At 37.0% G+C, this 14,335-nt stretch overlaps 1 protein-coding gene across 8 annotated transcripts in view; it reads right to left on the reverse strand.

Annotated features, from left to right (window-relative positions):
- Window positions 1-10,142: 10,142 nt before the first annotated feature.
- The window catches only part of GRIK1 (glutamate ionotropic receptor kainate type subunit 1), a gene marked incomplete at both ends in the record, with an annotated part of 430,298 nt that continues 426,105 nt past the window's right edge, over window positions 10,143-14,335 (reverse strand). For 4 of the 8 annotated variants that reach the window (XM_079704341.1, XM_079704351.1, XM_079704347.1 and 1 more), the window contains one exon: window positions 10,143-10,298. In XM_079704341.1, coding sequence (XP_079560467.1) covers window positions 10,143-10,298 — 156 coding nt within the window. Of the gene's footprint in view, window positions 10,299-10,712; window positions 10,800-14,335 lie in introns of all 8 variants that reach the window. The other 4 variants (XM_079704344.1, XM_079704340.1, XM_079704343.1 and 1 more) reach the window with 2 other exon arrangements.

The raw sequence follows: 14,335 nt of genomic DNA on the forward strand, positions 1-14,335 counted from the left end.
TGGGTCATCTGTAGAGACATGGATGGACCTAGAGACTGTCATACAGAATGAAGTAAGTCATAAAGAGAAAAACAAATATTGTATATTAATGCATATATGTGGAATCTAGAAAAATGGTATAGATTTGCAAAGCAGAAATAGAGACACAGACATAGAGAACAAATGTATGATACAAAGCAGAAAAGGGGTGGGCTGGGAGGAATTGGGAGATTAGGATTGACACACATACACTATTGATACTAAGTATAAAATAGACAACTGAGGAGAAAATACTGTATAGCACAGGGAACTCTACTCAATGCACTGTGGTGTCCTAAATGGGAAGGAAATACAAAAAGGAGGGCATATATGTATATGTATATGTATGGCTGATTCATTTTGCTGTGCAGTAGAAGCTAACACAACAGTGTAAACCAGAAGCACCACTTTATGATTCTGGAGGTGTGCAGGTCCTTTGGCCACTGAATACCACAATTTAATTATGGAATCCATACACATGGAAACCATGGCTGCCCATGTGCTTCCCCATGATTTTGTTTTGAAACCACATAATGACTCCCTAGTAGAGTTTCAGTCTCTCCATCTTAACTTCAGACTTTAATAATAATAATAACAATAATAATAATAATAATAATAATAATAATAATAATAATACTTTAGGTCAAGCATTCTGTACATACTCTTAACAGTCACACTGTTGATATGAGGAAACTGATGTCTAGGGAGAAGTGAAGTAATTTACTCAAGTTTACACATGTAGTAAGTGGCCCAGGAGAGACTCACCCCAAGTCAGTCTAACTCCAGTTCTGCACCTTGAATATGGTTGCCTCCTTCGCCTTCTAGAATTCCCTATACTGATCTTACTCCACTCTTTTTTTCTCTCCCAGAAACAACTTATAATATCAGGTGTCTGCATGAATTAAAGTATATTTCAGGAGACCTTGGATTTCACTTTGAAATGCCTAATAATCCTCTAGCTTTGATAGGTAATTATTACTTATTGATCCATATAAATCTTAATATAGAACAAAAATATTGTGCTGGGAATCTCTTTTGGCACCTCCACGCCCACTTTTCAGCTTGCTCTCTGGCTTCGGAAGTGACCTTTGGAGTCAGAATCACTGGACTCTCATGACTCATAGATCAAACATGGGTTCTGGCTGGATTGAGCCAATAGGAGGCCATCAGGAAATCAGAATCTTGAAAAAGTGTAATCATGGTTCCACTGGCTCCACTCCATCTGGACCTCAGGTTTACAGTGAATGCATTTCTATCCTGAAGGCCACAGCTCCTGTTGGATGATCTTGTAAGGGAGTCTACAGATTCTGGTAACTGGTCTTTTAGACTTGGGGGTGGTAACAACTCCCCATTATTTCCACGTTTAGCTCTGCGCACTACTCAGGAAATAGACCCTCATGAAACTGCCTTCATTGCCCCAATGGACAGTGCCAGGGGGTTCCTGCCTTGACCCTTAGGTGAGAAATGTTTATGGTTTACCCAAAGGTAAACAATGAGTAAAGGAAAGAATAAAACCAAGATTAAAGAATCATCTTGGGTCCTTGAAAGGAAACTGGAGGGATCTAGTCAAACTTAAAGTAAAATTTCTGTTGGAGGAATAAAGACAAAAATCCCACCTAAAGACCAACAGCCCTTCTGTGGTTCACCAGCCAGCTTCTGAATCATCTCCTATCCAGTTCCTCTAAAGATGCTCAGAGAACCACCAATAAACCTGATCTGATGATCTGGGGCCTCTTTTAGATAGTCACCCATAAAACTGACACCAAATCTTACCTGTAGAAAAACAGAGTTTTAATATTCTGATCATAAATTGATTCCACCTTTCCCCTGTTATCACTAAAACTCTCCAGTGTCCTAAATATACTGTCAGGAAAAAGAAATCCTTTTACTTCGGCTTAACATCACCATCTTTTCATGATTCATAGCTAAATAAATAATTTTAAACTACAAAAGCAATGTGCTTTGGAATGAAAATTTTAGGACACAACTCAAGAAAGCCCAACCCATTGTCTTAGGGCCTTATTCTAGACCCTGGAACAAATGTGGGGTAGAAAATGTCACTGTGGATTCTATTGATGCTGTGACTAAAGGTAACAAAGTATCCTTTGAAAGATCTGAAGTGAAGAATAATGTTGTCTTAAAAATGATAGTTTGAGAGAAAATACTCATGATGAGGACCAGCTCTTTCTCTGATTCAGCTGTTCATTCTTTGTAAATCACAAAACTGCTCTGGTGTGTCCCCATACTAAACAGTAGCAAGTTCAAAGGCCATCTCCTCTGTAATCTTCTTCTACTTCATCTGTTCAGATGGGCACAGGGTCATCTGAGGAAGTCACCTGCAGAAGAATTTGGTGGGGTAGTGAAATGCCTGTCTTCATGCGATTGGTGATGGTGGTAGGGAGCACACCTCTGCCACATAAGGAAAAATTAGGATAATATGAAAAGTCTCTCACACTTTACCCTTTGTAGACCGCTGTTTTCATAGGTTGAAGAGTAGGAGAGGTCAGTGAGAGCATGATTGGAGTGATTGTTAATGAGACTTAAATGGTGTACCTGGCTGCATGTTCTGTGGCATTGGTTAGAAGTTTTTAGCACTCATTGCTAATTCAGGGGTAAAAAGAACAATCACATTTGATAAAATTTAAATGGCTTTTAATGTCACATAGAGCAATAAAACTGACTAGGTGTTTGGTCCATCTTATAGCCCCTCTTTCTACTTTAAATAAGCACAATATCAACTATCTCAGACAAATTAGAACCCCTGTAATCCTTTGATAATTGATGCTAGCATCTTACTATTACTGTCAGGAGTGTCCAACTCAGTTACAACCTACTTCTCTTAGGTTATAGCATAAGGCCCTCTTTCCTACTTCCTCTGTAGAGGAATAGAACCTCCCATCTCCACATCCCCAGTCTAGCATTCTTATAAATGTGAAGGTAGTTGCTGTTTAGCTGAACCCTGGAACGCTTCCTCCTCCCCTCCCTTCCTTTTAGTCTATTCGTCCTAAATTTTTGAATTAATACATTTTGTGGGTGTATAATCTCCTTTGCTAGCATGTTATAATTTTTTTGGGCCTGGATTACACTTGTGTGTTTTAAATTACAAAAGACTTCTGAGATTGCAAGGCAAATGCAGACATTTATATCCAGGAAGAATCTCTTCAATATAGACCCTTGTTTGAAAGATCTGATGTGTTTTGTGAGTTTCTGGGAACTTGCAATATTTTGTGATATCTTTGGGGAGAAAAATAAGATCTGGAAAACATAAAGGGGGAGGTAAGGAGGGAAAGTATGAATCCAAGTTCTTTCCAAGAAAGTTTAAGAATGGAGGAGATGAGTGAAGTTTTATATTTTGGGGGTAATTTCATGGCCTCAGTTGGATTCATTTACACATTTAATAGGGCTAACATCCTAAACTGTGTGAGCCAGTCGTTGGGAGCAGTGGTGGAGAGGCTGATAATAAGGGGAAAATAAAATGCTGCACAAGTTACCAACATGGACGACATAATTTTAAGGTCAAAGTGATTGAGTGCAGATAAAGGTCACTGGAGAGAGACAGAAAGAAATTAGGGAAAGTTTCAAGTACAGAATTAGTCCGGCCCTCTGTATATGTGGGGTTTGCATCTGGAAATTTCACTCAGTGGTTGGTTGAATCTGCGGATGTGAAACCGATGGATATGGAGGTCAACTGTGTTCATTGTACTTCGCCATTTTGCAGAAGAGACTTGAGCATCTGTGGATTTTGGTACCTGCTGCAGCTCCTGGAAACAATCTCCTGGCGATACCAAAGAACTGCTCTAATCAGTGGCATCTGACTTGAGTCTTCAAGTCAGGTTTGGATTTGGAGAGACGGAAGTGCTGAGAGAGAGGAAGAAATAAAAAGTTTCCACAAAAACAGGAAGACATGATCCACACACAAGTTATAGATGTTGGTTGGTTCTGGGTCAATGAAATTAACCTGTGTCTCCTAATAGCATTATTTTCCAGAGGAAGTCAGAAGGAAATCATCCCGGAAATCTATGATGAGATCATTAAACATTTCAGGGAAAGATACCCTTGCAATTTATTTCATTTGCAACCTGCATGTTTATGAATCACTCTATTTATTGGAATGTTGTGAAAAGGTCAAAACTAATTATATATTTGTTATGATGAGCTTAAAATTCTAGCTGTCATTTGTTACCTTGTTTCCCTTGAGACAATGTAGACTCAATTCCATCCCTACATTGGAGTTCAGAGTGTCATTTTTTAAAGCTTTAATGAAAATGTTTCTTTCATCACTATAATTTGGCTTATTATGCTTAATGCCATAAATTACTTTTAAATCTTGGCATGGCTTTATTAAAATGGTCTCATTTAAATTTGCTGCTCTAGGTACAGAATTCATCATGAAGACAAGAAAAAGCAGCCTGCAACTTCAGAGACAGTCTGGAAGTAGCTTAATGACATATAAAAGTACTGAAGACATTATCGACACATTTAAAATTCTCTCTTATGTTGGTTACTTGAAAATCTTTATCTTGTGTGTGTGTGTGTTTTCTGAGATTGTTATAATTTTTGGTCTCTTACTGAAGAAGTTGCCAGCATGTACTTCTTGTGGGTAGATAGGAATTCAAATCCTAGAAAACTCAATGGCATTTTCAATTATAGTCTTTAAAAATCAAGCGTCCCAAAACAATTTCACCTTTGAAATGTGACCTATTCAATTCCAATGTTCTCAAAGACAAGGACTATATCTTCCTCAAAACTTGCTCCAAAGATTGGCACTCATTATTCAGGAAGACTTTGTTTATTACTTGCTATATGCAAGAGGCTAAAAAACCTTTATAGAGTGATCGATATTTCAAAGAAATATGCTCATTCATTCTAGAAGTTTATGATCAGCTGGGAATTTACAATCTAATGGTGTCCTTTGAGATTACTGGAAACATGATGAGCCTTGAGATACAGTAATTATCATATCATGCCATTCATATGTTTTTACTATGATTTGAATGACTTGCCTTATGAATGAGAAGTGTTCAAAAAGTAATTTCAAATCTGTAATACACCTAATTCACAGATTTGGTGGAGAGTCCATTTTGTTATGTATTAAGGGTTAGAATGCTTAAATATTGCTTCTAGGAAACAACAATAGCAAACATCGATAGGTAGAGGAAATTCTTTATCTGTTCTATTAAATGATCGTTCTTTAAAAATTCCTCCATGGATAGTTCTTTAAAAATTCAGTCAAGGTTTGCATTAAAATAAAAAGACTAGATTGTATAGTGCCATGGTTAAGAGCCTCTGGACTCTGAGAGATTGAAGTTAGAATCTTGGTTCTTTAAACAGCAGGCAGTTTGAGTTTGGGGAGCTACTTAACCTTTTTTCTTACAGTTTCCTTTTTTTTTTTTTTTTTGTGATGGGAGAGTATAACTTTGTAAGGCTGTTGAGAGGATGCTATGAGATCATGTACACTTGGGACAAAGCCTGAATTTGGTCAATGGTACTTATCCTCCAAAAGTTAGGAAAGAACCACTGTGGTTGCGATGATTGAGCAGGGTTATGCTGCACCGTTTGCCACTTCATGGTTAAGTGACTTTAGGCAAGATATTTAACCTCTCTGAATTTCTGTTTTTAACTTGGTAAAAAATATTTCCTTTAGGGTTACTATGACTATTACATGAGCAAATGTCGTGAAGTACATACAATGTACCTGGATTTAGCTCATCCTTGTTAAATGATAGCTGCTATTACAATCATTAACATATGATGACATGATCTTGACATTTACTAAGAGCATAGCTCAGGTCAGACTAAAACAATGGGATCTATCTATGTATCTTTATCTATCTATCTAATCTATCTATCTATCATCTAATCTATCATCTATGTATCTATGTATCTATCTATCATCTGTCATCTATCATCATCTATCTATATCTATATTGCCATATATCTATATGTGTAAAATATTTCTCATAATATCCAAATGAAATGTCAAAGTCAATCTGACTCCTTCCAGGTCATCCTGGATTACTTTGATGGAGGATAGTGGTCCCTTGCCTTCTGTTGGCTCCTTTGGATGACATCAGTAGAGGTTTCAGCTTTGTTAGTGAAACTGTGTGGCTGTCAAGAAGAGAAAGCTTGGGCCTCCCTGGTGGCGCAGTGGTTGAGAGTCCGCCTGCTGATGCAGGGGATACGGGTTTGTGCCCCGGTCTGGGAGGATCCCATATGCCGCGGAGTGGCTGGGCCCGTGAGCCATGGCCGCTGAGCCTGCGCGTCCGGAGCCTGTGCTCCGCAACGGGAGAGGCCACAACAGTGAGAGGCCCGCGTACCGCAAAAAAAGAAAAAAAAAAGACAAGAAGAGAAAGCTTGAGACCAATGAGCAAAATGTCCTAGGACTTATTGTCCAAATTAAGATACTCGTGTGAAGGGCAGGGGGAGCCTAAATTACAGGACTTCACAATTTCAGGCTTAATGCAGAACCATTCAGGACAAACTAGGATGTCTAGGCACTCTACTAATGAAGAAAAAAGGATAGGAAATGAGGGGTGAAAGGAAGGAAGAAGGATATGAATGTAAATAAACAAACAAACCAGACAATACATGTCCACGAATCCATTTTGGAGTCTCAGTTAACCTACTAGGCTGTGTAAAAATGGAGTAACTTCTTTAATTGGGTATCTTATGGACAAAGCTTAAAAGCAAGTCTCTCTGGTAAGCCTGTGACTTACTATGAGGACACTCACCTGCAAAGCCAGCCTGTTTCTGGATTTCTAAACATCAGCACGTCAAGATGGTCATTTCACTCCCAAGGCTTATGGGACTTTGAGTTACTACTTGTAAATGTAGTGTATATGTCTCCACTCTGGAGGATTTACTGTTCCTATTTTGTCCTGCTTCTTTCTTCTACATGGTCATTATTTAAAAAAAATATGACTGGAGAAAACTTTCCCTCCATATACAGGATTAGACCTGAACAAACCTGAGAACTGAGCGTGCCTTTGAAGTTCCAGCCTCACCTTTTATCACCTCTTCCCCACCTCAGTAGGCACCTTCTCTAAGCACTCCATTACCTTAGGTGGAATGGCTTACTTGCCCTAACCCTGTGCACTTCTGACAGTGAATGCCTGTCCTCTCCTTCATCAGTGAATGCCTGTTCTCTCCTTGTTGTAAGCTGGAGGATCCAAATAATAAATGACTTGAGCAAGTAGACTATAATTTGAGCCACTTTGTTACCTGATGCATTGGCTCCTCTGATGTTGGAGAGACTCTGGTGGGCTTTACATTTTGGAACTGATAGACTTTATGTTTCTTTAAAAACCACACTGCATATATAGCTCTTAGGGATACCTTTCTCAGAATAGGCACTCTTAATTGTATTCCTCCTTTAAAACAACAATCGCAGGAGCTTCTTAATTAAGAAACTATTTAGTCCTTTTAGGTCAGGCAAAGAGTTGAACTAAAGCAGTAACTGCCGAGATAGAGAAAAGAATGCTGGTCAAATATAGTTTATCTTCACCTAGTTTTCTTTAACCTACTTCCTTCTTATTTCTGTCTCTCTCCAGCATCTTCTAGACTAAGAATGGAAAACTCTGAGCCCCATATGTATCAGCAACCCCATGGGGCCAATGCAAGTAGTGAATGGTTTCTCTTCCATTTTCTCTACACTGAAGGCAAGAAAGGCTCAGATTTGAAACGTGAAAGGAAAATAAATCTTAACTGTGAACATCGTATTTCAATCAACACTGACTTCCCTTTCTCTTCTTGAATATTTCACCTGAGCCATCTTTTCCTATTAACATCGAGAAATTGCTGAAGGAAGAAATGTTAGATCCAGTTTTTAATTAACTTTGCCATTGATTTCTACATAACTGTGTATGAGTCACTGTTCTTCAGAGGAAGGGATAAAAATCTCAAAGATTAATAGTTGATCTCAAGGATTTTTTCTGGACCAGGTTCCAGATATTCTGTAGTTTCTTCTTTTTCTCTTCTCTGAACTCATTAGCTTACTCTGTTCTTCACTGCACCACACACAAACACACACAGAAACATATGCCCATGTGCCCATGAGCTTTCAGAATAAAAATACTGGGGGGAAAGGAAGGTGATTATATATTACATTTAATAGTTAATATAAAAAAGCCCTGTTCTGCAATTTTGCCTAGTTCAATATATTATGCCTTGAATAAAAATTCAGCTATCAATAAGTGAAGAGGAAAGTGGTTAATGGGCTTTAAAATATCTAGAAGCCAGATTGACACACACACTTTACATATTAGAAGTTGATATATTTTTTTCCCCACAAATTACTATAACTGTATGTGAAAGGATACAACACTGTAATATTTCCTGAAATGAGAGAAAATATTGTACTGTTAAATTAGAAAATGTAAAATAGAATTCCTTTAGTATAATTTTTAATGAACTGAATAAACTGCATATTTGCCCTGTCATATTTTCATATCATTCTAGTTCATTTTCAGCTAGTTGGATTCATCATATTTCTATTTGTAATTTTTAAATATAAGCATCTTAATGCAGTTTTATGAGCTACATTGTCTTCTATTTGTTGTTAATAAAACTTGAATTGATCCGAAATCTGAGTGTTGATTACAATCACTGAAAAATATCTGTCCAGTATCTGTTATTGCTATTTTAAAGGTCATTATTTTTTCCTTTTTATGTCTGGAACTATTTTTGTACCTTAGAGGGACTAGATTAAAAGTTTCTTTTAGTTGTAAAATAATCCTACAGAAACTAATGGGATTTAATTATATGAAATATTGATTCAATGCCTTCTCCTTTCCCATTGTTTTTTCCCAATACCTCAGCTCCCCAGCTAAGCATCCCTTCCTCCACACCCACTCCTCCATACCCAAATCCTGGTGTTTTCCTTGAACCCCCTCTTCTTTCCCTCATGACCACTTTCTGAATCTCTGGCTGTGTGACTTGTGCCTCTAAGTTACCTCTGTCATGTAGTGGTCTCTCTGGTACTCCGCTGGCCCAGGCTACAATATCCTTCCTCTGGGTTGCTGAGCAAGGGAACATCTCTCTTCTCCTCCTCTCAGTCTTCTTTCTCTCAATTCTTTATTCTCAGCCAGACTGGTTGTTACTGCTTAGCCACATTGTACCTCCATGCATTTTAGCCACCAAACTCCTTTTTCCTCCGACATTCTGGCCCTAGTTCTCTCTTATTGCAGTGCCTTAGAATAACTACTTCCTCAGCTGGAATGTTTGCCTTCTCCATCTGATGTCTCTCTCTGCACTAGATTAACTCACCCTCCTTCAGATCTTAGCTGTACCTTCTTCCAGAAAGACTCCCTTGTCCCATCCCAGGTTCAAAACTACTGCATGTTCCAGCAGCTTCTGACCTCCACTGAGGAAGTGCTTAATCCTCCTCTGAGTAATAGAATGTGTTTTTTTTTTGTTGTTCATTTTATTATAATATATGTGAGGGCAGGGACCACATCTCTCTTCCTTACCGTGGTATCCCCAGAACCTAGAATGGTGCCTCAAATGTGGTGGACACTTTTATTTTTTTGAATGAATCTTCCCTCTTTAGTATCCTTTTATATTGACAGATGTTCCAAGTACCAGTTAACTATTTATAAAATTAGATTTTAAAACACAAAAATGAATGGTTTCATTTTACTATAATCACTAGGTATTTGGTATAAACTAAAAGAATTTTTTAAGCTCAGTCAGAAATGGTTCTATCAGGCTGAAAAAGTAAGAGGAGTCATCAAAATAGCAAAGTAGACAGCTGATGATACTTGGGAAACAAACATTGTGAATAAGAGCAAATAATGGGGAACAAACCAACACTCAAACTTATTCTGGAAAAAAAAACCCTGTTGTTTTATTATTATTTAGAAAGAACACACAGCAATTTATTGGGATGAAGGAGAAAAGGTGAAATAAGTGAACATACAAATTCATTTCAAAATAATCCGTGCTGCTTCCCAAGTAATCTCTGTCTATGTGAGCTTTTGAAACTTTTGTATTTCTTATATCTGTATGCATAATCAAGTTATGTATATAGATATATGGAAGCACAGTTGTCAGAAATCCTTTCTCCAAAAACCTGTAGCGAGCATGTGTTTTTCTTCCTGAAAGCTTCCTACAGGTGTTTTCCTGGCTCATGCCACACTCTCTTTTCTCTGAGTTCGTCTTTGATGACAAGTAAGGATACTTGTGAAGGAAGATTTACCCTTAGTTCTCGACTTTTTCTTTAACTTTTTCTGATTTTTGAGTGAGATTCCCAGTTCTTCCATGATGGCATTGAAAGAGAGACACTAGAGAACATGAAATAATAGAGCATCAGTTTAACCCACTATCTCTGTGGTTTCTTGATCTGTCTCTTGCCTAGGTTTTTATGATTATGAGATATTGGTCTAAGATAACTGTGCCACAGGTAAATCCCCAGCCAGTTCCCACACCACCTGCTCCACCCACTGCCCCCCCCGCCCCCAACCTTTTCTACCTGTGGAAACTGATTCGACAAGTGAGCTGGACAAACTTTGGGGTTTTATTCACAAATGAAGTAGCATAAAACTACCCAGGTAGGCTCTCAAAATAGACAACTTACCTTTGCGGAGACACCAAAATAGAGTTAAATTAAGTCATTTCCCCCAGTGAGATGATCCAAACATTGATAGGATTATCAAGGCATACGGACACTTCAGTAATGCTATAGAAAATGAACAAACCTTCTCTACACCAAGGCTTTGTTTTTTTCTCCCATGAAACCTTACTTTGTTCCTAAAATAAAATCTAATTCTTGATGACTTTCCTTTCTGATAAAAAAAAAGAAAAAAAAACAATTTTAAATTGTATATTTTCTCCAAAAAAACAGAGAGATCTGGCAGCAGCAATGATGCAGCTGTGGTTGAAATGAAAATAATATGGTACTGAACTGCACAGCAAAGATGATGGCATAATACAAAACAAAAATGGAATTATGATTATAAAATGTTATGCATATGCAGATGGCATATATATGCATATATATTACAATTACACTATTCTGTTCACATGCACAATATATAAATGGTGTAATAAGACATAATTTGCTGTCATTTCTTCCAGCCAAGATAAGATCTTTGAGTGATAAATTTCTGCTTGTATAGAGATTTCTACAAAGTAGTGTTGTTTTTGATGAGATTGCTCCTAAAACTTTCTGTAAAAACCCAAAGACTTTGGTAAAGTTTATGGAAGTGCAAGCATTATTCCTTTACCATTAACTCACAAAATAGACATAGTTGAAAGCCAAATGATAACATGTCACCAGATGATTTCTTTAGGATGTGAGTGCCTGATAGGAAGAAATTGATGCCCCATGTGTGCAGAGTATGGAATGTCTTCTGTGGTCCTTGGGTATCAATGTGCAACATGTTTTTTTGAAAATTTACACTCCACCTTGTTCTATAAAAGAGCTGATGTATTTGATATAAGTAGTATTTTTAATTTATCTACTTGATTTGAAAACCAGACTTACAAATTTAGATTCTAGGTATAAATTATCCGCTTACCAGACATACACCTCTAAAAAAAAACTAGCTGTTTGCATATGAGTTCTCATCTCTTTTATACCTAAGTGTTTATAGGATTTGAATTTAATTTCCACTTTCCTATGGTATGAAACAATGAAAATTCAGGTCACGCATGTTAGTTTTCTTTCAAATGGTAAGTTGTGGCTTCAGTGAATTGAGAGGGTGTCAGGCCACGCAAAGGAAAATTCAGAAATGTTTTCCATGAATTATACTTCAAAAAATGCTACAGCCAGTATGTCACAAATGAGATATAATTTTTGTAACATTATGTGATGTGAAATTTGTGTTGCTGCTAAGATGGAATGGGTATTTTATAGTGTCACTGTGGTAGACAGTGTTGTATTGGGGTTTGGCAAACTTTGTTCAGAAATTTATCTGAATGGAAGAAAGTTTTTTTTGCACAGGACATTTCTGGTTTCAGAAAGTTCATTAAAGTGGAAGGAGGGGAGAGAGGGAAGGAAGGAGTGTCAAGTATTTTACATACGCTGTTACACATAAACCTTACAACAGCCTTATAAAGAAAGAGTTATTATGCCCATTATATAGATGGGGAAATTTACTATTAGAGATTTAGGTAACTTGCCTAAGAAATATGGCTCATAAGATGAAGAGCTTGCATTTGAACTCAGCCTGTCTGACTCCCCAAACTTAATTGCTTTCACTTGAAATCTGCTACACCATCATTAATTCTTTTTATTAAATTATTATAAAGCCTTTTCTGTGGATTCTTTCTCCATAAAACATGTTAAGAAATTATAATCTTTTTGTTTTATTTGAACTCTCAAATGTTTGATTTTAGACTCTTCACTTTGTTTTGCAATGAAACGACAAAAAATGGGTCTCTAGATGTGACTCATGTGGAAGACACCACAAGTTTTATGACACAACCAGTTTTACTACACAACTTGAAATCCTTCCTTAACCTCTTTTGGGTAAAGGAGCAGTCATAGATCTTATCTTGACAATATGTGTCGGTTTTTTCTTTAAGAACAAAATCCTCCTCCAAATTTTTTATTGCCTTAAAATACAACAAACTTCTTTTCTTTTCTTTCTTTCTTTTTTTTTTTTTTTTTGATTAACCCTGGGTATTTATTTCTTGCTGCCTGTGTGAGAGTGAATATAAATATAGTTTTATCAGGGGTCTGGTTTCTCTGTCTTTGGTCACAAACTGTGATTTCTTTTTGATTCTTACTTTGTCTCCAACTGTCAAAAAGAAAATGGCAAGATATTGGGGCTGACCTTTCTGCTTCCAAGTTTTTGCTGTAGTCACAAAGAAAGATGACCTTTAAGGCCCCTACCAGCCATGAACTTGAGCAAGCCACACACTCTCATATCCACAGGAAATGAAACTGTGAAGGTCATCTTTCAGCACAGAGTGGCATGAGAAGGGCTCATATTCATTAATCAATTTGCCTATTGTAATCTAAGAACTAAAAACATATATAACATATAAAGATTGAGCTTCTGAACTAGGATCAAAATTATAGTTACTTTCCACAACTTTTACTTCTGGACTTGGTTTTCATGAACCCCTTCATGTTCATACAGCCACAGAAAAAACTATATTTAAAGCATGAAGGTTTACATTTCTAAACTCCTTCATTAGAAAGTATCAAGCGTAATGATGTCCACCTAGCTGCTTTGCTCTAAAGGCAGGGAAACTAGGGGTAGGATACTGCAGCAGTATCCTCCAGTGCTTTGCAGACTCTAAAGTCCCCTGGTAGCTTGGATCCTAAGTCCTCCCATTTTTCTCTGGTGGATGGAATTCATATTTTTAGTGAATCTACATATATCACCATGAATTATAGCTATGAGTTGGCTCCTGGTGTCAGAATGCTGGAATTGAAGTTTCAGCTATGCTGCTTAGTAGCTGTGTTACACTGAACAGGGTGTTTATTTTCTCTTTGACTCAAGTTTTCTTATCTGTAAAATGGAAACAATAGTAGAGTCCTTTTCATAGAACTATTATGAGAATCATTAAGTTGACATACATAAAACACTTAGCATGATACCTGGCACATAGTAAGTATTCTCTTTCTTTAAAATAAAATGTTATACATCACTAGAAATATTTTAAGTCTACAGCACTCGCTGATCTATCATCTATCTATGATCTATCTATCTATCTATTTTTTTTAGTGAAGTGGAAAAACAATGACAATTTGATGCTTCTTTAATTTTAACCTTTGCATGCCCTTCTCTGCACCAATTCCTTTGAAATTTTATATCAGAGTTTTAGTTCAAGTAGGTTTTATACATGTTTAAAGCATAGAATTTTCAGTGCCTATTATTATTTGTTTTACACAGCTCATAACATGTTTTGGTGTTTATGTAATAATAGGCTTTATGACAGCTTGTATCTTGCCCATGATAGGTGCTCATCTATAAGAAGAGAATGGAAACTAACTGCAGTTCCTTGTCATTTAAAAGTATTATCATCTTTGTGCATATGGACCCATTTACAATGAATCCCCATGATGATAAGTTTGATAGGAAAATTCACTTATAAAGAAATTTACAGTAGTAAATAATGTGACTGCCAGTTTTGCTGTTCCTGGCACTATCCAAAGATAAAGTGAGGTGTGAGTGTGTGTGTGTGTGTGTGTATGTGTGACTTCTCTCATAGAAGAAAGGAAACTGAGAAATAGAAGTTAGTCTATTAGAGACTGTGGCTGAAACTTCAACTAACACTGTAGCTCTCTTGGCTTTAAAAGGAGAAGGACCTGCTTCTTTATTCTGCAGAATGTCATCCCTCTTCTCCACTTCTTCAGTGCCTGTGG

The sequence above is a fragment of the Hyperoodon ampullatus genome, assembly GCF_949752795.1.
Source record: "Hyperoodon ampullatus genome assembly, chromosome: 5".
Classification (NCBI taxonomy): domain Eukaryota; kingdom Metazoa; phylum Chordata; class Mammalia; order Artiodactyla; family Ziphiidae; genus Hyperoodon; species Hyperoodon ampullatus.